At 36.0% G+C, this 23,883-nt stretch overlaps 6 protein-coding genes and 2 long non-coding RNA genes across 13 annotated transcripts; 4 read left to right on the top strand and 4 right to left on the bottom strand.

The window, feature by feature from the left end:
* The first annotated feature begins 299 nt into the window (after positions 1-299).
* Positions 300-3,234, top strand: LOC124191379 (1-acyl-sn-glycerol-3-phosphate acyltransferase gamma-like). 2 transcript variants are annotated; one of them, XM_046584567.1, is made up of 10 exons: positions 300-534; positions 1,101-1,301; positions 1,365-1,531; positions 1,626-1,787; positions 1,867-1,976; positions 2,045-2,125; positions 2,200-2,347; positions 2,423-2,514; positions 2,597-2,742; positions 2,814-3,234. In XM_046584567.1, the coding sequence occupies exons 2-10, from the start codon at positions 1,121-1,123 to the stop codon at positions 2,900-2,902; spliced, it is 1,176 nt and encodes a 391-aa protein (XP_046440523.1). In that variant the 5' UTR covers positions 300-534; positions 1,101-1,120; the 3' UTR covers positions 2,903-3,234. The 2 variants fall into 2 exon arrangements, with proteins under 2 accessions (XP_046440523.1, XP_046440522.1); XM_046584566.1 differs by having other exon boundaries at positions 301-534; positions 1,119-1,301.
* LOC124191376 (glucose dehydrogenase [FAD, quinone]-like) lies at positions 3,129-6,404 on the bottom strand. The gene is made up of 13 exons (XM_046584562.1): positions 6,154-6,404; positions 5,838-6,026; positions 5,555-5,757; positions 5,274-5,457; positions 5,077-5,211; positions 4,677-4,972; positions 4,556-4,604; positions 4,408-4,478; positions 4,176-4,325; positions 3,898-4,111; positions 3,653-3,828; positions 3,533-3,576; positions 3,129-3,440 (listed from the first exon to the last, which is right to left on the bottom strand). The coding sequence occupies exons 2-13, from the start codon at positions 5,983-5,985 to the stop codon at positions 3,230-3,232; spliced, it is 1,881 nt and encodes a 626-aa protein (XP_046440518.1). The 5' UTR covers positions 5,986-6,026; positions 6,154-6,404; the 3' UTR covers positions 3,129-3,229.
* Positions 6,405-6,430: 26 nt separating this feature from the next.
* On the top strand, positions 6,431-10,001 carry LOC124191377 (MTOR-associated protein MEAK7-like). 4 transcript variants are annotated; one of them, XM_046584564.1, is made up of 15 exons: positions 6,488-6,566; positions 6,769-6,816; positions 6,916-7,047; positions 7,108-7,332; positions 7,409-7,504; positions 7,587-7,702; positions 7,768-7,870; positions 7,970-8,079; positions 8,145-8,260; positions 8,332-8,450; positions 8,512-8,563; positions 8,769-8,899; positions 9,573-9,615; positions 9,681-9,728; positions 9,823-10,001. In XM_046584564.1, exons 2-15 carry the CDS (start codon positions 6,790-6,792, stop codon positions 9,885-9,887), a joined length of 1,383 nt encoding a protein of 460 aa, XP_046440520.1. In that variant the 5' UTR covers positions 6,488-6,566; positions 6,769-6,789; the 3' UTR covers positions 9,888-10,001. The 4 variants fall into 4 exon arrangements, 3 of the variants coding, with proteins under 3 accessions (XP_046440521.1, XP_046440520.1, XP_046440519.1); XR_006873392.1 differs by lacking the exon at positions 6,488-6,566 and adding an exon at positions 9,082-9,211 and having other exon boundaries at positions 6,586-6,816; positions 9,823-9,874; XM_046584565.1 differs by lacking the exon at positions 6,769-6,816 and having other exon boundaries at positions 6,431-6,566.
* A 100-nt stretch (positions 10,002-10,101) lies between these two features.
* Positions 10,102-13,811, bottom strand: LOC124191375 (polycomb protein SCMH1-like). Its single transcript, XM_046584561.1, has 12 exons — positions 13,718-13,811; positions 13,509-13,656; positions 13,343-13,439; positions 12,807-13,270; positions 12,510-12,702; positions 12,216-12,443; positions 11,986-12,132; positions 11,706-11,915; positions 11,428-11,634; positions 11,151-11,360; positions 10,710-11,092; positions 10,102-10,635 (listed from the first exon to the last, which is right to left on the bottom strand). The coding sequence occupies exons 3-12, from the start codon at positions 13,362-13,364 to the stop codon at positions 10,501-10,503; spliced, it is 2,199 nt and encodes a 732-aa protein (XP_046440517.1). The 5' UTR covers positions 13,365-13,439; positions 13,509-13,656; positions 13,718-13,811; the 3' UTR covers positions 10,102-10,500.
* A 320-nt stretch (positions 13,812-14,131) lies between these two features.
* Positions 14,132-17,030, bottom strand: LOC124189850. 2 transcript variants are annotated; one of them, XM_046582328.1, is made up of 2 exons: positions 16,736-17,030; positions 14,132-16,399 (listed from the first exon to the last, which is right to left on the bottom strand). In XM_046582328.1, the coding sequence occupies exons 1-2, from the start codon at positions 16,851-16,853 to the stop codon at positions 14,397-14,399; spliced, it is 2,121 nt and encodes a 706-aa protein (XP_046438284.1). In that variant the 5' UTR covers positions 16,854-17,030; the 3' UTR covers positions 14,132-14,396. The 2 variants fall into 2 exon arrangements, with proteins under 2 accessions (XP_046438284.1, XP_046438285.1); XM_046582329.1 differs by having other exon boundaries at positions 16,712-16,851.
* Positions 17,031-17,612: 582 nt separating this feature from the next.
* On the top strand, positions 17,613-19,237 carry LOC124189851. The gene is made up of 3 exons (XM_046582330.1): positions 17,613-17,975; positions 18,149-18,664; positions 18,734-19,237. The coding sequence occupies exons 1-3, from the start codon at positions 17,864-17,866 to the stop codon at positions 19,216-19,218; spliced, it is 1,113 nt and encodes a 370-aa protein (XP_046438286.1). The 5' UTR covers positions 17,613-17,863; the 3' UTR covers positions 19,219-19,237.
* On the bottom strand, positions 19,097-20,680 carry LOC124189852. The gene is made up of 2 exons (XR_006872684.1): positions 20,372-20,680; positions 19,097-19,781 (listed from the first exon to the last, which is right to left on the bottom strand). It is a non-coding gene; the product is annotated as an uncharacterized LOC124189852 (long non-coding RNA).
* A 1,849-nt stretch (positions 20,681-22,529) lies between these two features.
* LOC124189986 lies at positions 22,530-22,869 on the top strand. Its single transcript, XR_006872749.1, has 2 exons — positions 22,530-22,717; positions 22,787-22,869. It is a non-coding gene; the product is annotated as an uncharacterized LOC124189986 (long non-coding RNA).
* Positions 22,870-23,883: the final 1,014 nt, after the last annotated feature.

Raw genomic sequence — 23,883 nt, 5'->3', positions numbered from 1 at the left:
AAGTGATAGATAAATATTTCTTCGAAGAAACTCAATATGTGAGCATCACGTCGCGATCAAATGAATTGCTATTATGTAACATGTGTGGGTAAGAACGCAAACTGCAAAGAGAAAGTTCTCGGGTAATAAGCAGCAGCAGGTGACTTCAAATTGAACGTCTATCTACGTCAGATGTCTTCGTGTTAGATAGCTACACTAGTGTATCCTAAATTAACTTTACATAAAACCTAGCCCTCGGGCATCTTTCTATGCTGTGCATCACTACTTTCACCAACGCCCAGCGGCCATTGGATGACGCTTGGGAGGAATCATAGACTTTCACTCTTCCAGTCGAATCGTAGTCAGCTTAGTTGAAACACCTGTTTCTCTTGAACTCTCTAGTTTCTGCTGTGTGACTAGTGATTTTCAAAAACTGGAATTGGCCATTTAGGAGGGAGGGAGTACGGACACTAGGAAACCATTTTATGTCATCAAATTCGAGGAAATAAAAATTTATGGAAACTTCACCTGATAAATATTTAAAAAACTGAAAAGGTAAGCAATTTTTCAATATTGTGAACTAAGTTATTTGATTTTTAGATCACGTTAGGTTATTTAAAAAAAAATGCGGCACTGTAGTAGCAGATAAGGAATTCCGAATTCGTAACATTTTAGGGTTTTATTTGTTATCGTTTTATGGCCTGCTGTTACTTGTCGTGAAGCAAGAAGTGAAACTCAAGGGTGCAATCCACACTAGTTTTGGTTTATAGTTATATCGAGTTACATTGATTCATTTTTTTTTTACTAGACCACGGCTGATGTAGGGCTTGGCTAATCATTAGTAAAAAAAAATGTATTTCATTATTTTAAACTTGACGCTAGTTAATATAGGCGCTTGATTAGCGCAGTGGGTGTTTTTTGTTTTTGTTTTTTTAAGCACTTTTGTAATGTACGCAAATTTAATTGCGAATAATTGTATAATAATTTGCATAAGCTTGTATCTGTTTTATTTGTTCTACAGTGTTTTTCCAAGTCAAGTATTATAATATTCAAAAATGATTAAATGTAGATTTGCGCGATTTCTAAATTCTGCTGTTCCAAATCCTCTAACAAATTTTTAATCATTTGAAAAAAAAGAGCAATGCTTGCGCAAATCAAAACTGCTGGGACGTGCATCATATTCTTGGCATTGTTCGTATGTTTCATCGTCTCCGGATTATTAATTAATGGAGTCCAACTTTGTCTGTGGTTAACAGTAAGACCTTTAAGCAGATGGTTGTATCGCAAGATTAATTATTACCTGCTTGCCTGCTTATGGAATCGTAAGTAGCGATATTGCAATTTCTTCGACCCGATGGATTAATCATCGAATTTCCTTTTTTCAGAGGTTCTCTTGATTATCGACTGGTCGGGATCAGCTTTTAGTGTTTATACTGATACTGAAACGTGGACCAAACTTGGAAAAGAAAATGCGCTGATCATCCTTAATCACTCAAATGAGCTTGACTGGCTAGTGGCTTGGGTATTGGGAAGCCAAGCCAACGTTCTGGGGGCAAGTATTTTCGTTTTCATTTTATCTGCACCAAGTCATCTTTGAATATGGAATATGGACTAACGTGATCTTCGACATTTAAAAAACAATCTAGAACTCCAAACTGTTCATTAAAAAAGCAGTTGAATGGATTCCTATTATTGGATGGGCTTGGAAATTTGCGGAAATTGGGTTTTTAGAAAGGAACTGGGAAAAAGACAAATCAACCATGGATTTATTCGTTAAAAATTTGATTGAATATCCCGATCCAGTTTGGGTAATATATTTGAAAAATTTCCATTGTTTTTTTTCTGCGGACAAGTATGTCAGACTAAAGATGTTTTCTCTTAATTTAGTTGCTATTCTTTCCGGAGGGAACCAGATTTACAAAAGATAAACATAACGTTTCCATGGAATTTGCCGCCAAAAAAGGTTTACCCCACTTAAATAATTTATTGATACCTAGGTAGGTCATTATGTCACATAATATATGAATTGATTGATTACTACATTTTTAAACCCATGTTTTCCCAGGACGAGGGGTTTTTTCGCTATTACTCAACAGCTCAAACAAAATTTCGACGCTGTTTATTCCTGCACTCTTTGTTTTAATACGTAATTAAATATTTCATAATGCCAGAAATTAATTAAAGTTTCTCATCATTTTTATGAACTAAACAAAAAATCAGTAAATTAGGTGCGTTTCCTAGTCTACTGAATGTGTTTCTCGGTCGTCCAGTTTTCGGAGAAGTCTTTTTAGAACGCGTTCCTTTTCAAGATATCCCGAGTGAAATCAACCAGTCTGCGGAATGGCTTTTAAATAACTTCGAAAAAAGAGTATGTGCAGCTCAGCAACCGCCATTAAAAATTTCTAAATTTCGTAATTGAAACAATTTGCATAACCCGTTTTAGGATAAGCTGATGGATGCTTACGAGAAGAATGGAGTTTTTCCAACTTCTTTAGCGGAAGAGGATTCAAAATACTTTAAGGGGCCAATTAGATGGTAAATGGAACTTAATCGTATTTTTGATTGTGTTAAATAATTTTATTAATTATTAAATGTTCATTTTGAAAATTATATTTAGCCATTACCGACCACGTTCAGCATTGCCGTTTTTGCTATTTTGCCTGTGGACTAGCTTTTGCTTACCGCTCATGTTTAATTCTGTCAAATGTCTATTGGGCACAGGGTTCTCAAGTTTACTGGCGATCGTTTTTATCATTGGAATAAGTATGTGTTGAATTCTAAATTACCTGTGAAACATTGTTTTTTAAATTGTCATTGTACATCTATATTTTCAGCTGCATCATTCATCTATAAACTGATCGATATCACACTGATCAGTCGTGGATCTAGTTATGGAATCGAAGCTCCAAAAAAAGATAATTAAGCAAATAAGTGACCGATAGTGAAAATTGTGAACTGTTCCTTGCTGCACAATTTATCTCTGATATTATTGAAATATGAAAATGATTTAGATTTTCTTTTGTCTGTGGCAACTACGGCCAAAATGAGGTTGTAAAATGAAATAAATGGATTAAAATTTGTAAAATGAAAAAAAAAAAATATTCAGATTGCCATCGGGGAAAATAAAATAACGAACAATGACAATAAACTAAATTCCTTCAAATTATTCTACAATTTGACAAATCGGATAACAAACTTCAAATGTGTATTTTTTAATAAATTTTGTAATTCAAATATAATTGAGAAAAAATTAAAGTTCGTCTCCAGCAGTTTTAAGAATAAATTTGCGATGAGATTGTCTTTCCGAAGAATTCTTTTGAATATAATTATTTCTGTGATATTCTAAAATCATATGGGCAGCTTTCTCTCCGATCATAATAACAGGCGCGTTTATGTTCCCATTGGGAATAACGGGTATCACCGAAGCATCAGCAACTCGTAAGCCTTTGATTCCATACACTCTATGTCGTGATTATTCAATGTAATTAAAAATAATCATATTTAAAGTTAACTTCAGTGCAGGACTATAGTAACTTGAAATTGATAAGCATACCTTAATTGAGGATCTACTACAGCTTCGTGATCTGTTGATGGACCCTGGATAAATTTAGAATTTTAACACATTTTTAAAAAGTTATGTTAAAAAAAAATTGTCAATTCTAAATGAACGTACCATTTTGCAAGTCCCTACCGGATGGTGCAAAGTAGCTGTCATGTATTGTATAAGGCATTCCAAGTACGGATGCGAGTCAATAGGGAAATCCTGGCAATTTGGAAGACGAAAATCATAAAGATGTAGGTACTTTTTCATTGCTGTCGTGTTGAGTGTTTTCTGCGCGAATTGAAGAGCTATTTTTTTTTAAGATAAGTAACCTCGCTGAGAATTAAAATTATTAGCTTTTAATTAGATAATTATACCTTCTAGCATCACTTGAACATCTTGAGGGTGACTGTAATATTTGGGGTCAATAATTGGCTCACTCAACGGATCGGCAGAACGAAGGCGGATCCAGCCTCTGCTCTTTGGTCGAACTAGCGTAGCGAAGATCGAGGCGGTATCGACGTAAGATAGTGGTTCGAATAATTCTTTCCATGCGGTCTCTTCTAAACCAATAAGATGCCTCACGCAAATCTGCGTGGAAGCCATTGAATTAAATAATGATAATGTACACGAATTGCCAAGCGAAGGAACGAACCCCGTGATCGGAAGCGGCTGAGTATGACACGAAATGAAGTTGCATGTCTGGCCAGTCCGGCTCACAATTTTCTGAACTTTTAAAGGCCATGCCATCTACGCCATTACTTGTGTATTGACCAGTTCCGTGAATAAAATAATCCCACCATGCCTACATATAAATAAAGTTAGTAAATCTAAAATTTAAATTAATAAATAATAACTAATAAAAACATTTTATATTTTAGTTTTACCATGAGATCAAATGGGCTCACTAGCGAAGCGGAGCTGTCGTTATGGATTAGTGGAGTCAAAGGCACGTAAACTGGCAATCAATAACGTGAAAAACATATTATTGTTACATTGATTTCATAAACCTTTCAAGATAAACGGTAAAATTACTGTGATCTTGAAGGTTATCACCGACTCTCAAGTCAGACTCCACTTTAATCTTTATAAAATAAAAAATCGATTACTTACTGGCTAGCAATAACATTGATTAAAAAAGAAAATGGAGCATTACTTGAAGCCGTTGCAAATCTTCTTTGGGCCCGATGCCAGACAACATTAGAATCTGAGGCGATCCGATTGCACCTGCTGACAAAATAATTTCTTTTGCCGCCAAAACTGTTTTAAGATTGCCGTGTCTTTTATATTGGACCCCATACGCTTGCTTTGATTCATCGATCAAGATTTTTTCAACTTGCGCAAATGTGACCACTTTCAAGTTGGGCTGATCGTAATGGGAATTTTTCAAAAAAGCCGAATACGTGCTCCACCGAGCTCCATCTTTGGCTGTCAACTGAGGGATAGTAAATCCTTGTCGGTTCAAATTTAAAAAAAAATTGAGTTTAGTGTAGTCTAGCGTAAATAGTGTAATGACAAAATTCTTAAGTTAGAAAAATAAAAATTTAGTGCCTCACCAGTTTGATTACGTCCATTGATATCAACGTAATTGAATCCCAACTCCAAACCAGCATCGATGAAAGCTTGGGGTAAATTTGATTTCCACGCTCGATCTTCTACTACCAGATTTCCTTCTTTTCCGTGGTATTCCTCTGTTAGAAAATAAATCTATGAAAGACGACAAATGCCATGCTGGTTGCGCCACTGTACGCACCGTCGATAAAGCTTCCAGTATTGGTTTCCGACTTAATGAAGAAAGGTAAGACGTCTTCGTAGCTCCAACCTTCGTTACCTAAGGCAGCCCAGTGATCGTAGTCGTATTTATTCCCCCTTACGTAGAGCAAAAAATTCAGTATGCTTGATCCGCCAAGTCCTTTTCCTCTGGGCCAATTTGATCTCTGAAATTTACATGGGAAAAATCAAGGTGAACCGAAAACCGGCTTACTTTAATATTGTTGTTTCGTGAAGCATAATTAAAGAAAATACAAATTTTACGCGGTTAATTGAAGCTGAAAGACCAAATTTCTGCGGCTCAGTTTGGTAGTTCCAGGCGAAAGGTGTTGACGGGAAGATGCCAGAAATCAGTGGAATATTAACTAATGGAGACGGATAGCCACCAGCTTCAATCAACAGCACCGAGTAGGTTCGATTCTCAGAAAGTCGAGACGCTATTACGGCTCCAGCCGATCCCGCTCCAACTGAAAGGCAACAAACCATGACATAACATTTCACACTAGAAAATTTGCAATAGAAAACAGCTGATTAAATATGAAGTTACCAACAATAAAATCATATGTGTTTCCTATTTGATCCAGTTCAATGTAAGAGGCTGTGTTCCAAAACCAAAAGTGCAAATAGCAGGCTGTTATAATACCAAAGGCAGCTGGTATTTTGAGTAACCCAGAAAGCCACAGTGTAAGCTTCATTTGGAATAGATTTTGTAAGTGGGGTTAAGTTCAGAGAAGCCCTGAACAAAAGTTACACATTTCATTCAATCAAGCTTTACATAACTTAAAAAGATGGTGAAGTGAATTTCTGCATGCTGTTGAAAAAAAATTATGAAAAACAATCAATTCCTAAAAAAAGAATCTTACAATTTATTTAGGAATTCTAGACACTGATTGATTTTGATTTGCTTGTAGAGCTCCTCTGTGTTCAAGCAGAAGAGGACCACGAAGGTGTTATGAATCGGATTATCGGAACAAACAAAAAATTCTTAAGATTTTACAAATTAAATTAACAGATAAATAAACTGATTTTACATCGGGGTACAGACAAATACTTGATAGTTGACAATGACACAAACTTAAGGGTTTCAATTATGCAAATCTGGACCCGGTTTAAAAACAACAACAATACACTACGCCATCTAGGTAACAGCCTAGCACTATACTTTGACCTCGACGACAACATTTGATTGATGAGTAAATAAAGATTCGTCATCATTCGTCAGTCCAACGTTCTCCTAAAAGATAAATTATTAACATATGTGGATGTCTAAAAGAAGGTAGGTGGAGCAATTCGGTGACCTTATTTGCATAGAGATGTCCAGTTCTTTATCCTGTGTCTAATTTCTAAAGATTTTTCTGTTGCCAAGAATAACAACTAGATTTGATTTGTGATTTGATGTGATAAATCGCCATAACCGAATTCGTATTCTATCCTAATTAGCACTTGTGTTGTACATTTTTTCAATTTTGTGAATGCAGTAAAATTTGATAGATCACGCAATGGCACAACAATTCTTAGCACAACTGGTATTTGAAACATTTCTGTATTAATGAATCAGTGTCACAACATATTTTGTACCTTAATTATGACATTAATTTCTGTAATATTTTCATAATTTTAACAAGATGGGGCTTGGTGAAAGTAAAGAATTGAATCAAGAATTGGAACTCTTTCCAACTGAAGAGCGTGAAATTCTCAAAGATAACTTCACAAAGCTGTCTGGTGGCAGTAAGAAAATTGATCGCCAAACTTTACAAGTATATATTTTGTATACAGTTAATTAAGAAACTTTTATAACTTGTCCTCTTTTATTTTAGAATGCTGTTAAACAAATACTTCCTAAACCAGAAGCAGATATTTTTGCTCAGAGAATATGTGACCTAATGACAGGTCAAATAGCAACAAATAACACTGTTACAATTGAGGGTTACATCCATTGTGCAGCTGTAATGAACAAAGGAATGTTGGAAGATAAAGCAACCCAACTTATGTATTTGGCAAAGGGGAGAAAAGGGGACACTACATTTGAAGAATGTTTTAATGTATGTAACTGAGTATTTTTTCAATTCTTATTTTCCCTCTTTAATTTAATTAATTAGTTTTTATTATTATTCAAAGTTTTCAATTCAAATAATTCGACTCACTTTTGTAATAATTCGTCATCTTCCGGCATTTCGCTCTTGGGATGGACATTATATATGCAATTTGGAAGAGGTAATAACTCATTATTAGTGTACATTATTAGGCTATTTTGTGTTTTTTTCTATTCATCAGTTTTTTGTATTTTTTTTCTAAGGATTCTGTGAGGCGTTTGGCGACGGCCATCATGAATGAATTAGAAAAATCTGATTCAGAAAGCATTGACAATCAAGCAGTTAGCGCGTGGCTTTCAAAGAGTGGCTTATTGATTGAGTAAGCTTTACTTTTATTAGTTCAAAATAAGTCTCATTTTAAATATATTCAAAAATAATGCACAGGTTTTTCGGTATGATGTCACATCACATTTTCCAGTTTCCTATGACTAAAGGAAAGAGTTTAATTCCCCTCTGTCGAGGTATTCCCGCCCAAGTATATCCTTCGGTAAACAAATTTCTTATATATTTACTATAAATACGTTTTTTTCCTAGCAAATCGTAGTGAGACCAACTCTAATAACCCCCTTTTTTTAAAAATTTATAGTGGTTATCGCTTTCAGATATTCTTTTTATTAACTGTGCTTTACCAAGTGAATTGCGAAGTGAATGGAGGTTTTTGTTTTCTAGCCGCATACACGGCGAAAGTTTTTCAAGGTTTGAATTTTTTAAGGAATTAGCGTTAGTACGTACATTACCTCATTAATTCCATTTCGTTGTAGCCTCATGGGTAACATCATCGATAAAGGACCGTCTGTCGTTTTTATTAAAGACTTTGATGGGCATATTTTTGGCGGGTTTGCTTCTACGAGTTGGACTGTGGGTCCGCAATTTAAAGGTATGTAATCACTAACCTGTACAAAAAATGTCAATGCGCAAGTTTTTTAAGTTTCATATCGTTGTACATAGGCACAAAGGACAATTTTGTGTTCTCATTAGCACCACAAATGGCTATATATAATACAACAGGATTCAACGATCACTACCAGTACTTAAACCTACAACAACAAACTTTTCCCAATGGAATGGTATTCAATCTGCCTTTTTAAAAGTTTATTCTAAATTTCTGGATTCTAATTCTTACTTTAGGGAATGGGCGGTCAACTGGACTATTTTGCCATCTGGGTTGATTCGGAATATGGTAATTTTAATTAAAATTCAGTTGTTATTCAATATTGAAAAATGTTACTAGAATAATTAGAAAACAGCATTTACATTTTCTCTATTTGTTTAATGCCCGAGATTATACGCTTATTATATCGCATGTAATTCTTATCCGATAGTTAAACAACATTTTGACAGCAAGCGTATTCAAATCTTAGATTGTAACACTTTTTTTTTTATAGGAAAAGGCAAGTGTTCACCCAGTTGTACGACATTTAACTGCCATCAGCTGTCCGGTAAACCAGAGTTTTCCATCGATATGATTGAAGTGTGGGCCGTCGGTCCAGAACCAACTGAAGACGAAGATGAAACGGTAAGTTATTTTCTCTTGGTTGTAGAGCATACCCCATGATTTATGACTAGTCAATGAATCAACACATCAACAAATGGAAATTGTCTTAAGATAATTTATAAACCTGATGACGACACCGCGAGTAACTTTACATCTATTACTTTAAATAATTACATTATTGCCGCTCGGGTGACTGAATGAAGGTGAAAAGAAGAGACGGCACAGGAAGCGTTTTGGACACAAACCAAGAAGACAGGGCCATGCTCGATATAATTGGGAAAGAGAGGCACAGCGAAGGATTACGCGAACCAGTAGACGAAGATTGATCGTTGGGTCAGACCTTTAGAAGCTCTGTTAACATAAATATTGCATATGTATTTCAACCCGCTCGCTCGTTCACCTCCGTAGTTTTGTTCTTTTTTTTTAAACATTACTAAATCATATTTAGTACCCAATTATTCGCTTTGATTTGATTTACCCGTTCCTGCCTGTCTTTAAATTAATCTGAGAACGAATTAATACGCAATTCGCTTTTTCTGTCGTCGAAGTCTGAATGCTCTTATCAACTAATCTTTTTTTTTAAAATTCATTAATTGCTCGCTCTTTCGCTCATACTAATTTTTTTTTTGCTTTATCGTATAAAATCCTGTACTAGCAAAATGATTAATTTCCACATTTAAATATGTTCTTTTAGGAGGCACGGCCAAGCATTTTGGACGTAGACGTAGAGGGTAAAGGTACGTAAATATTTCTTGTAAATTCGATATTTCTATTTAATTTAACCGATTTAAATATTTTATAGCCATGCTAAGAATGTTGAATCGTGGACCAGTTTCAGAAGGAATGCGAGGTAAAATAAGAGTTAAACTAATTGTCCTTCTGAGTTTTATTTTTTTCTTTACTTACTTACCTTATAATTTGTTTGAAATTAATTTCATTCTCAGAAAACCCAACATCGGATGATCCCGAAGAGAAAGAGCTGTATGTGTCATCGGTCTCATCTCAATAACTCGTCACCGATGAGTTTTAGATCCATTCCATTTCTTAGTCAAAACAATTTATTGCTCCGTTGTCTTTGAAGATAATAAAGCCAAAATATAATTATTAGAATATGCAGTTTAAACAAGTTTCTTTATTATTAATTTTTGCGTTTTCTGGTGAAGCCTTATTGCCTTTTAATTGTCCTACCCGGCAATCGTGAATGTTTAAGGTTTTTATACATATTGATTTTTTAATTGAATGTATTGTGAGCACAAAAGCAAACCTTAATTGATCTCATGTGCACCTAATTTCAGGAAATATGAACTGTACGTTAAAATTTAAAATGAAAAGTTTCATATAAAATGAGGGACGACGATTCACTCAAAGCATGGTTAAAAATACATTAACCAAAACAACAAATCGAATGTAATACAAGCGAAGTTATAGGACACGTATCGAGAAATGGCCAGAGGCCCCGTCCCCTACTTTCGTGATTATCACAGACGATTCGGATCAAATATATATTTTCTATATATGTTAGTTGGATTTCGCAAGGAAAGGTTCAAAGGTCTCTGGCAGCCTAGCATTTTTTGTCCAATGTCGATAGGCTCTTAGGCTGCCACTGCCCTCAGCATTCGCTTTCAAATTGATAGATGACGGCGCCCTTTCAGTCGGTTTATAGAGTTACAAATCTTAAGAGAAGGGCCTAATTTCAGCCCCATATACTTCATCATCATTTCCGAGGTGAGAAGAAGTAGGGCCTTTCCGTCAATTTCCTGCCACACACGGATGAAATAATGCTTTAGTAAAATATTTGCAGTAATGAAATAATAAATAAAAATCGAATTACATGTTTTTGAAAGAGTTGAGAGTGTACGTTTAGACCTGAATCAACAGAAGTCAGATAGCGCATCACGTCATCGACCGACCATTCAGCAGGATCGGATGGTGTACAGGGCGCCTTCGTAGTCGCAAGGGCTGTCAACGCATTGATCTCAGCTTCATGACTAGTAGTAGATGTGGCTCTTTGTAGATCAGGCCGTTGTAACTCGGGGCTCGATTCAGTTTTAAGTGTTGTTGCTCTCCCGTTCAGCGCTTTAGTGGTTAAACAACTCTCGGCCGGCAGAATGTGCGGAGGAGAAACAGTTTCGCGTCTGCTATTGATAGGGTCAGTTTTGGGGCTAGTCATCATTTTCTTTTTTGAACTGACGGGAGTCTTGATGTATTCTCGAGCTAAGATAAATCCGTGCTGTAGCAATTACTGAAATAATATCGGACAGTAGATTGATACCTTTCCGTTTGTTTGCACGACAGGTGTCTGGCTTGATTGAATGATCGGCCAAATTGGCGACGCATTTTTTACAATTAACATCGGCGACTGTACTAATCAAATTTTCACAATAACCGAGATCTTCGCACAACAGTTCCAGGTAGGTTTCAAGCCCCACTAAATCGTCAACAGGAGGCAAACGAAGCGTATGAACTACATTTTCATATTTAGCTAACGAAAAGAAAACAGTGTCAGAGAGGCAAATTGAAATTTGGATTAAATGATTAATTGTTCTTACCACGAATGATAACGTCTCCGTCACCTTGACGTGTCCGGAGGATTGAGAAGGTTTGTTTGGTTTGTAGCGCGGCGTCAACTAAACCCTGAACGGTGTCCCGCAGAACTTGGCTCGGCGTTCCAGGTCCAATTGATCTTTTTAGCTGTCGTATTTTATTGGGATCCAAGTGAGATCCGCAGTTGCACGAGTGGTTGACATAGATGCTCACTGAAAATGTTTAAAACATATCCATTTTAAATAGGGCGGGAAAAAGTCATCAAAACATAAGAAAATCTTACCAATTGCTGCTTCCCTTTCAATCGAGGACGTATCCGGTTCAGAAACGACGACGCAAGGTTCTGTTTTAGCTCCAGTATCTGAGGACGAAATCGCCAACTTTCCAACTTCTGTCGGCAATTTATCTATTCCCGATGACGAAGATTGTAAAGGAGGAGGAGGAGGTATGTTGAGAACGCGAGATTTGAATCGGCTTCCAGTCGTAAGAGCAACTAAGAAATTGAAAAGGTTCGAATTACTTAATGAAAAGAAAAATATTTAAATTAAGCAAGCGGAGATTACATTTCTGCCCGGGAGGTTGAAGTGGGTGTCCAACCATTGCACAAAACCCAACAGGAAAAATGTCTCTAGAATCATATCGGCACCAGTAATCAAAAGCGCCTTTCCATCCATCAAATGTAACAAAAATACTATCATTGTTTACAGCACCTAATTAAAAAGAAATATGTCAGATTGAGTTTCAATACTACGATTTAGGTTGAACTAATTAACGCTGCCGGACTAGGTCATACCAACTGTGGCAGCACAAATTAAATGTGGATTTTTGCGATCAACAGCTTCAAGTTTTTGGCCGATTCGAAACATGTTGTATCGGGGTGAAAGAGGCTCTTTTTTAAAGTAGCAGCTTGGTGCAGTTTCAGCTCCAGTGAGAGTTTTCGAGAGGAATGTACGCCAAGATGAGGCATTCATCCGGAAACCTAAAGGAGGCTGCAACATTCCCCCACTGCTTTCACAGTGTCCTGATAAACATCCAGAGTAATTATTGATTCTGTACGGCTATCAGTATCTAGTTGTGAGACCCTTACCTATTGGATGTATGTCATTGGAATCAACCAATCTCCAGAAATCATTTTTGTTATCAGAACCATCGAGACGTAAGCGGAGCCGGGGGCCAATTACTGCGACAACTGTAGCAATGCAAGTTGAAGTCAAATTACGTGGATCTTGCGCTTCTAGCTTGACTCCAAAGAGAAATTCATTGGTTGGTGGCTTTGCGTGCTGTTTCCGAAATTCGTCCGTAAAAAAATAATTGCAATAATGAATAATAAATAGTAAGCCTAATAGATGAAGTCTGAATGGTAAAAATAAATTCAACAATATACCTGTTTAAAACAAACTGGGGGAGCTGCTAAACTTCCAGTTTCTGCTAGATAATCCTCCCATGCAAAAGTGTAAGGGTTGACACTCAATAATAAAGGTGATTCAGAATGAACTGCTGGTGATGCAAGTGACACATTGGGACTGGTCTGTAAACTTTCCACTGAAGATGAGGGTTTCATTTGTTTACTCAGTTCTCTCTTTTTTAATTTTAGGTAACACTTTTCGCTACAGAAATCTCTTGTAGACAAGTTCACAAGGCTTTGAAATGGTAAGCCAGAAATTGCTTCTCCACACTGAAAACACACTCCTTTTCTGAATTCTGATAAACAAGTTGCAGAGCAAAAAATGTGTCTTCCATTCTTCAGTGGCAGAACATATAGGTTGGGTTTTTCTGTTTGGCTACACCAACCACAGGGTAAAATACTTCCTTCAGCCACCACTGGAGTACCATTGACTTTGCTGTGCTCTTTAACAAAAAGATAGTTTTTAAGTAACATTGTAAAGTGCATTGATGCTATAAAATAACCAGAAAACATACGAAATAATGACTGATGGCTCATTCTGCTTTCAAATGATGAATTCTCAGCACCTCACACTCCTCACAGCCAAGACAATTATTGAATTTCCAAAGCCACCTAAATATATTCAGTTATAAAGGACAGTTGTACATGACTCAAAACAATTAGAAATCCTCAAAAACAAACCTGAATTTGATTGATGACAGAAGCATGGAAGTATGAAAACAGAAATGGAGATCTGTGAGATCGATTCTCAACTGTCAGTTGCTCAGTGCTGCGGTTGTTTCTAACTCAAGGCAACGATGATCTCGTGGAAAATAGAATCTTTCTTGAACTAGTACGTTAAAATAACTTCGATAAAACTTATTAAATTATGTTAAAATGTTTTTATGTACGTCTTCCATATGCCGACGCGACCGTTGTTTTTCACACCAACCGTTGTGCAGAAATTCGATACAATTGATTTGAGAAAATCACGAATCGTTAACTATCGATATAATTTCAGATCGATAACTGACTTTTTATATAATTATTATTTTAAAAATACTCATTAGTCATTATGTTTTATATTTGCCAGTTCGGACTGGTTCGGACATTATAAAAGAAAGCATTGTCTGTTTTTCTCTGGTAAAGAGTCAATATAATCTACGACAGAAAACATCAGTGATCGAACCGCCATTACTTTAATTTCCCACGCTAATAATTCTGTTTATATAAAATATGCTGTAAACTGCAAATCATTCGCCTTCTAAATATTTAACGCAGTTTGGAAATAGATTTAGATTGTTTACGTAAGAATCGACATGGAATCGATAAGACTTTTTATTTATTTGCGTTTTAATTTGGCAACACTATCACACACGCTTTTATGATATGCATTTTGCTTAGATCTGATGAATATTAGAATACAAAGAAAGTAGTGTGTTGTGTTGATAAATGATAGTAACATTATTTTAATGAAAACTTCGTCGTTTACTGTATCCGTATCTGTGTATTTTAATTTTTAGAGTTTAAGACTTGTTTGAATTCAAACCGATGAACGTCGGCACTCTCATGTGTCATATAGCCTGTAGTCTAGGCTACCGGAGATTGGCAATCCGCCATAATCCATTGATATTCTTTCAAAATATCTTTGCGGGTTTGTAGGAGTTGGCGTTTAATTAATGATTCGTCATCCTCTTTCATTATCAGAATGATTCCAAATGCTTTTAGACCTTTTTCAGGATTACGGCAAATGGATAGTGTACGATTGCGGCTGGATTGTCTCAGGTAACATTTTCGAATGGCGAGTTTCTGCTGTGAAATTGCACTGATGGAAAATACTGACTCAGTCTTGACACTGTTATTTCGATCTTCAACGCTTAACATGTCAGTAATATATCGTTCAGTGACGCTAACAAATTTTGATGCTATATTTTCGATAGAAAGTGATCCTTGCTTGACTTTTTCAATGCGGTTGAGCAGGTCTCTTATAATAGCATGTTTCATGTCGGTATGATTAAGTGATGTTTCCGTATTCCGGTGACTATTGCCATTGATTCGAGTGATTTCCATTAGCGAAAAGCTCCCCATAACAGTTATTTTACTCTCGTATGCTAACTTGGAAATAAAATTTGTCAGTTTGTCCCAACTCTTTTTGTGTTGGGTGAATTGGTGCAAGCTTTCCATCAGGATTTCGTTGAAAGTCGTCCCCTCATTTAAAGCATTGGCTTTTTCCATGACTTCGAATATTTTCTTTAAGAATGGCTCCGTTCGTTGCCACCATATTTTCGTTGTCTGTTCATTAAGCTCAAGAATACTTGACGCTATTTTGACTAGTTCCAATTTCCGATCGCGTTGATGTTCATGCATAATAGTGCTCATATTTGGGTTATGATTTAGATCTTTAAATAATAAGTTGTTTTCTTGATTATTTTTTTGAATCAGTTTGATGTGTCGATGGGCAATCAAAGAAGCCAGATCATCCATTTCTTTTGAACCGGGGCAATTGAGCTCTGTTTTCGGATGTTTCAAGTTCGTTGTACTGGGGGGTTTTATTTTAGTCGCCAATTCCTTAAAAGTGGTGGCGACCTTTTTTATTAAATCGCAGTCGCTTTGATTCAGGATGCCCAGCGTTTGATTGAGCTTCTTCATCAACTCTTCTACTTCATCATCGCCGTTAGTCTGACACTTTTTCGTAAGTTGATGCCCAGTTGAAAGCAAATCAAACAGCGGCAAGTAGTTTCCTTTTAGACAATCATCCTCATTATAGGCAATCTCTTGAAACAAATACCTCCAATTTCCAGCCCGAAAGAAAAATTCTGAACGACGCTCATCTTCGGACAAATTTTTGCGTTGCCTCTTAATCGATTTCGAGGGGTTTTGTCGACTGATGTTATTGGTGTTAAAGCAGCGGTTGTCAAGCCAAGTTTCCATGTAGATATTCGGCTGCTTGTTTTCGAAATTCCTCCACATCTTGTCCAGTAGCCAATTTTTTTCTTGGTGCCAAACAATCTCATCCTCCCTTGACTGTTTGGCTGCAATGACTGTTTTGTTCAATGGTCGAACCTCGACGAACTTCTCTTTTAGCCTGGCATTACATTCTCGTATGATTTCAGTTATCGATTCAATGACCATTTGGTAACTCTGGGCTACTTCATTAGACATTTCTTTGCTTCGCTCCGCCAACTCGATCAGTGGTACCAACGTTTCCATTAGTAGATTGCCAGTAATTTCTTGTTGACGAGAACTGGTGGACGTAAGGTAGTTGGTAGCGTTCATGGCGTGATTTTGAATTTGAACCTTGTTTTTTTGAATTTCCTTCATATTGGCGTAAGCTTTGCGAAAAGACAAGTGGGCACGTCGAATGATTGGCCGCAGTGCGGAACGAAAGTACTCTGTGTCGCCCGTTGAAGTAGTGTTTGTAATATCTGTGTAAAGGGTGGCAATGGACCATTCCAAAAGACTACCAATAGCACCGGTAGTCAACAAGTCATTCCAGTTGTAAAAGACTTGCATAAAGAGCGCAAGTGATTCGTTTAGACTCTTTCCGTCAAAAAGAAGTGCCCCTTTTTCTTTCATCTTCATTTCACACGATACTGCAATTAAAGAAAACAAAAATATTGGGTTAGTTTATTTTTATATGTTGGTATTGAAAAATCCACGAGCGAAAACTGGCGAAAACGCTATTTGTGTGTACGTATGTGTGCTTAGTTTTTTCTCGCTTAACCGACAAATTTTATTTTTACATAACTATAGCTACTCAAGATAAACAATACATGCAATAAAATTCGAAAAAATTTAATAGTCATATGTTTTATTATACTTAATGCATTAAGTAAAAAAAATTCTTTCCCATGGGCAAGATGAAGCAACAATACAGATGAGAGATTTTTCAGCATGAAACGAACCTAATTCCGAATTTTTTTACTTGCCATTTGAATGTGTTTTTGTCAAATCAGCTGCTGATAAACCGGAAGTAAGCGTTACTTCAGAATGAATATTTATCACTAATAAAATAAGGATAAGGCAATATCTGTATTTAACAGCCATATTTCATTCGCAATTCTTAACTTTATTTCAGAAGGCAGACGCAGACGACTGTTGAACTGGCGCTTACTGCCAAGTGAGCACATAAAAAACGTTCAAATATGATCGTCGCGATTTTTTTTTTAAATTATTATTCAGACCATAACACGGACCTTGTCAGCTTTGACACGAACGGTATCTGAACTAACATATCATTTTTCATCACACATAGAGAAAAGGCGTGAACTTATGGTAAAACTACAATCCTCCATTGCTACATATTATTTAAAATGTCCAGAACAATTTTTTAACACAGAAAAAATTGCTATAGATCTTGAACGACAAACTTTCTGCCGTATGGTTTCGAGTGCGTGATCAGCAAATCAAAATCGTGATTCATCAACAAAACTTATTACGACTACATTTTGAACCGCTGAAAAAACAGTAGTTTTTCTCATCAAAATGTCCATTTGGACCAATGCGCAAAACAACGTTGTGTTATAAATTATGGCAGTAAGCGCACAATCAATTAATCAAAAATTTATTATTTAATAGTTATTTTCCATTACGATGACAACTCAGTTATTTTAGCGCCGATAAGGCAATAAGTCAGTCATAAGGATTCCATCCAGCACTCGAATTTACTACGACGTAGTAATACTAGCTAGCCTACATATTTGCCTTTTTGGAACCTTCGTGATCTTTTTCTTTATCTACGAAATAGGAGTTAGGTTACAGGTCATCATTATACTGATAAGAGTTCATCATGAAGACTACAATTTTTAAAAACACCTCGGGGTGAATCGGTTCTAATCACAGATTGCGCGTATTTAGTTCGCCACTCCCTGAATAGTGAATATTGGATGACAAGAAAACAACTTTAACCTTATTTTTATAAGCACCAGAGAACATTTTCAAACGTAGTACGATTCCACCATCTCAACATTTCGGATAGTATAGCCTACATATTCTGCCACAGATGAACCTTCCATTGTTCACAATTTTACTAGCCTACTGACCGATCGTATATTATAATGAGACGTCAAGACTTACAACTGAATTGGTTGTATTTTTTTATTATACCGATGTTGTGCGCATTTATGGTTTCGGCATCAATCGGAGAGGTTTTGTCATCTAGTTCTGCTGGTGAGTCACCCTTTTATTGTTACGAGATTTCTTGATCTCATTAACACAACGGCAAATTACCTTTCCAGCAAGTTACCTTTTACTATTTAAATTATTTGTCTTATTATGGACGATTATGAATCATAAACTTTAAACATAAAAAAATGCTTATGTTGGATTATTTTATGCGACAGATTCAAACCAGGATTCAGTAGCTTTGCGATGCGCTGATCGTTTACAACAAATGGTGGAGGCCGTCAGTCCTGCCTTTACCCACGCACTAGTTCACTTCGATCGTTTAACTGATTTGATCCTTGATGCAACAATGTCGATGAAAGAGCATCTCAGAAAAAATGCGTACTTTTCAGAATTGCCAATTCAAAGAGCTATTTATTGGATGTTCGATTCACTCAATGAAGCACATATTTCTACTCTTTATCATTTGAAACGTTACGACGACAATTATATTCGGTTATCTCGCGAAATAAGAGATACAGAGGGTATGATTAAAGTAGACAACGATCTACTGCAGTCTCTGAAGATTAACATTTCATGGTGGGCGGAAAAATGTGAAGAGTTTCAAAAAAATAAGAAGAATTTGGACATAAAAGTGCAGGATGCCGTCAACCGTGTTAAAAGAGCGGAAATGGAAATCGAAAAAAAGAAGACAAATAGAAACGGATGGATTGTGGCCGCCGTTTTCACTGTTGGTATAGCTACTGCTTAATTTTTTTTTAATATGTGAAAAAGGATTTTAATATATTAATTTATTTTACCAGGATTAGCTACCCCTGGTCTCATACACAACGAAAACAAACTTCAAAAAGCGAAATTGAAGCGCAAGGTTTACCAGGATAACGCCAATGAAAACCGCATATTACTGGAAGAAGCAGAGAAAAACTTGAAAACATTCGAAGCCGAAAAACTAATTACAGAAAATTCACTGAAGAAAAAAGAGAGAAACCTCACACTCCTTCGTTCACATAAAGAAAACTTGGGCAAGCAGTTTGCTTCCTTGAGAGCATTGGAAGAACACATCAGAAGTACTACTACCTTCATGTCCCAGTTTCGATTCGAAGTTGAAGATTTGAAAAATCAGCAAGACGCATATGTGCTCTTGAACCCTCTTTTTCAGTTAGTCGATAAGTTAAGTGAACTAATAGGTAGTAGTGCAAGTATGGTCATTATTTTATTGGACGAAGAGGAAATGGTTTCAAAGATCCGTGACAAAATTGGGATTCTACGATTGCAAATGCAAAAATAAACAAATCATTTTAGGCGGATTTTAGGCTGTATTCAGCTAAGTGGACGTTTTTTTTTACACGGGTTTGACCGGATAGTGCGAAAAACGAAAATGAAACATCCGCGGGTGTTTAATTTCCGTAATATTTTTGAAAATACAAACGAACGTATGGATATCGAGGTTCGTTTATGTCACAATAGTCCTATGCTGATTTTTTAAATAAAATAAAATACATAATAATATATATACATACATAATACATCTAAGGGTACCCTTAATTTTAAATTGATTTTTTTGATTTTTTTGTACCAGTTAGCATTATTTTATTTATTTATTTTTAACCAAGCATAACAAGATTCCTTCGGTAATGTCCTTCGGGAATTTTTTTAAACGTTAAAGAGACAAAAAATCAAGGTTAAATAGTAGAAAGTAAATAGTATACATACTATTATGTTTGGAAAATTCTGTTTCCCTTTATTCTCTTAAATGATTTGATTCTTATTAACTAATTGACTAATAATCTGTCAATATTATGAGTGGTGCGACTTAGGTGTGGCGGAGGTATGGGGTGCCGTTTTTCCCTTCTATCAGCATACAAAGGAATAGAAAAATATTTAAACAAAAATCAATCATGGATCAAATGGATCAAACATGAATCAAACGAAATCAAACACAGATTAAACACAAATCAATGTTTTTAACAGCGATCAAACCACATCTAACAGAGATCAAACACAATTAATCGATTAACAATTAATGAAATAGGGATGACGTCAATGGTAAGGTTATACTAAATAACAGTTGCTGATATAAATTTGTAAAAACATAAGAAATCATTTCAAAAAGAGGAAATTGATCAGAAATGCTGGAATCAAACGGGAAATCCAAGAGAAATAATTGAATAAATATGCGAATAAAATTATTTTTTTTATTAAACTACAATGCTGTGTGTTATGTTCAAAGAAAAAACGAATGACATTTAAATTTTAAATCAAACAAAAATATATTTTGAAATTATCAAAGGAAAAATATATGAAATAAATAGTACGTGTAACTATAAAACCATTAAATCAAATGGGCAATGTTTATTATAAGAAATATTTGTACACTAAATCTCATAAGAATCGAATATTCAACTAATCAATTAATAAATAGCGTACAATAATGCAGTGACCTATAAGCCTGAAATCTCTCTCAGTTTGTCGGAAAATGAAATATGATCGCCAAATTTGGCACGGCTCGCCTTTCTCGTACCATCACCGTCTGTCTAGGCGCTACAACTATATTTGAAAAAAGCTGTCGACATCCAAACCGGTCTTCAGTAAGGTAGCCAGTGTAATTACGTAATATCAATATGAATACCAACTAATAAACCCTCACAAGGAAATTCCCGATGCCTTGCCCGGCTGATAAGATTTTAATTAGCCAGCCACTTAGGCTATCTAGCAATTTTGGGACTAGAACGGGACTATAGAATATGACACGATGAAATTCAGCATGAGGGTTGTCGACAAAAGTCTCCAGCACCAACGAATGACCGTTTCAGCTTCTCGATAATTGGATGAAAGGTGGATGGGGATCGAAATTTTTTGCTTGGTGATTTTATTTACCCGGTATTTACCCATGCAATTTATGTTTTTTGTCTAATTCGTTGACAGCACCACAGAGCACTGCATTTTTTACGGATTTTTTGTATTGTTTCGTTCGTTCGTTTGTGTGTTTCTTTAAAAAAATTTCCATATAAGCAGCAAGCATTGACATCAAGGCAGTGACATCGTAGGCTCGAACTAGATGTCCATTTTTGAAGCACCAATCCGACTTCCTCTTGCGAAAAAAATTAACCGTCTAAAAGCGGAGAGAAAAAAAACACAAGCTCATTCAAAATCATCGAATGGTTGTTTATATGAACATAAAAAAGGGGGCAAATTTCGGTCGTTTATACATATATATAGCTACATTTCCCGTACGTAAATTTTTTTTGCTGCTTCTGTTCGTTTATCGTCGACTCGACGAGCGTCAAATCGGTGTCCTACTTCTTGACTAAGCCCTTATCCTTTCCGTTCTGTTGAAATCCGTGCCGAACGTTACGGTCCATGTTTTGGCAGTAAATGCATATAGAGAAAGTGTCGCTGTGTCTCTCGCCCACTGAGCTGACGCTGCGGGACAAGTTCCAGTTGGCCGTGTTGCTGGAGAGAAAATATTTAGCGCATTTGCATCGCACTAAATTTAACTAAAGGGGAACACTTCTTGCAAATTTTAGGCTGAAATTAATTGCGCTAACATATCGGGAAAATCAGTGTATAGGCCTATATGGGCGGATAAATATCGGACGAAAGGAAAAAGGCGGACAAGCTTCTATTGAGCAGTGTATACACGGCATGATACTGTATTAGCCGCAAAAAGGTGACATTAAGCTTCGCATGTAGCAAGCATGTAGAGAGACCTAGCGCTAAATATTTACAATGCGTATTTTATAAATTATATGATAAAATGAATTGCACTAAATTTAGCGCATCGTGTGAATTTTAAAGTAAATGATAAGCGACATGCGCGCTTACATAGCGCTAGATCTATAGCGCGAAATATTTGACTTAATTATTTTTCGCGCAGTGAGCGGCCTAAAAAAGCAAATGGGCGACGCTTAGCACTAAAATCGCGAACGGACGCGCGGTAAGCGCTAAAATAACGGACGGGCAAGCGCTACTCTTCCGACCAGTCACCGCAATCGCTTCCATTGTTACGCCTGTTAATAAAATTTGATGCGATGCTTGTTAAGTAGCTTCACAGCAGCGGTAACATACTTAATTTCCAGTATGTTAGTAGGTTAAAAGTACTGAATTTGTCAAGTAGGGCTTTTTTCATACTTAATTTGGAAAATTTCCTACTTGAAATATTTTTCAACGTACTTACAACTCATTTTCATACTTGCAAGCACTATCTTTTTTAAATATCAAGTAGTTTAGGGAGTTGTAAGTATGTTCAACTATTTGTAAGTATTGTAAATTTGTAAGTATATTGGACGAACATACTTATACCTATTTTTCATACTTATTTTCGTCGTATACATACTTAAACAGCTAATAACATACTTGTACTTTGTACTTGTACTTTTGCTCACTTTTGGAATTTGATTGAGCTTAGCCTATATATATCGACTACTGGATTCAACTTGGTAGTCGACGAGGCTAGTGATCCCACGTCCATTGAAGATGTTGTTATTGCTAGTAGTAACACAACTGATGGCGTCAGGGCTGGTCTTGAACAATCATCAGCTGAAGATAGGCATGATTTTGATCACGAACAACAACCCCAACATTTTGGCCAGTAAAATTTGGTTCCTGCTGCTCATCGTGAAATTGAATCCCTCCTTTTCACTCATGGTGCTGCGTTTAGTGAATTTGAATGGGAGGCTGGCTTGCTACTTATGTTGCGACAAAGATATTTCCTGACCTACGAGGCCCTGCTCTTTGTTTCTCAGTCCATCCATGAGCATTATTCAAGAAATATGGCCATCGTTCAGGTAGAACTCTAGAATACATGTAAACTACTTGTTTAAGGAATATAACTCCTTTTTTTTCATTAATTGTAGGAAAAATTTGCTGCCCTATTTATATCTACTGAAGGAACTGGTAGTACCGAGTTTAAAGCAGCTTTCCTGTAAATCATTTTTGTGAAAAAAAATGAATAAGGGCACATGCTCGCCGCTTTAGGAGAGAAAATTGAATATAATGTTTGGACATAAAAATCTCTAAATCCTAAACCCCCCCGTTGATTCATAACGGTTATTTAATTAGTTATATCATATCAAGAATGGCACAGCGGATCAGCATCTGACTGTGATTCGAGAGACCCGTGTTCGATTCCTATAGAAGGCTTTTCTTTTATTCAAGTAAGTATGTTGGAGGCACATACTTACATGCTTACTCGTTACTTACAAAATGTAAGTATGAAAAAACTATTTAAGTATGTTAAGCTCGTAAGTAGTTTCGTCTTGTAAGTAATCCTGGCCCACTAAAGTATGTTAAGGTAAGTATTCTACCGCTGCTGTGTTTAAATATATTTTAGCGCTTGCACGTTTCGTAAATAATACGATAAAATGAATTGCTTAGACCTATTCCAAGATGATGGCGCTATCGCACCGCTCGCTCTCCGCTCCCGTTCCCTGGCTATTAAGGGGGTGGGCGAATGAAGCATTTATAAACCGCTAGGTGGCTGTCTTTTTTAACAACTTGAATTCGAAGTTAAATTATAAATTTTATGGAATCGGTAGAATTATTTAATATTATTCCTTTTTCCACATAAATAATAAATGTTTAGCATTTTCACGTTAATGATTCTTTCCCTCGGTTATTTTGTTAAATTGATTTGATTCATGTTTGATATGAATTTTATTGCTTTATTAATGTTTGATTCATGTTTGAAATGTATTTAATCAATTTATTAATGTTTAATCAATTAATACAAATAGTATGGTTGATTTCTTGATATCAAAGTATGAATTGGTAGGTTTAATAATATATCAATGCAAATTTATATGTTTAACGATGACACGGAGTGAGTGACGAGAGGGAAAAACGGCACCCCATATTCGCCTTATGGGGTGCCGTTTTTCCCTTTATGCAACATATGTATCGTTTAATTTATTTTAACTCCGCGTCATCATTAAACATATCAATTTGCATTGAT

The sequence above is a fragment of the Daphnia pulex genome, chromosome 3 (assembly GCF_021134715.1).
Source record: "Daphnia pulex isolate KAP4 chromosome 3, ASM2113471v1".
NCBI lineage: Eukaryota > Metazoa > Arthropoda > Branchiopoda > Diplostraca > Daphniidae > Daphnia > Daphnia pulex.
The sequence above is the reverse complement of the archived record's forward strand: the minus strand, read 5'-3'. Positions and strand labels throughout refer to the sequence as shown.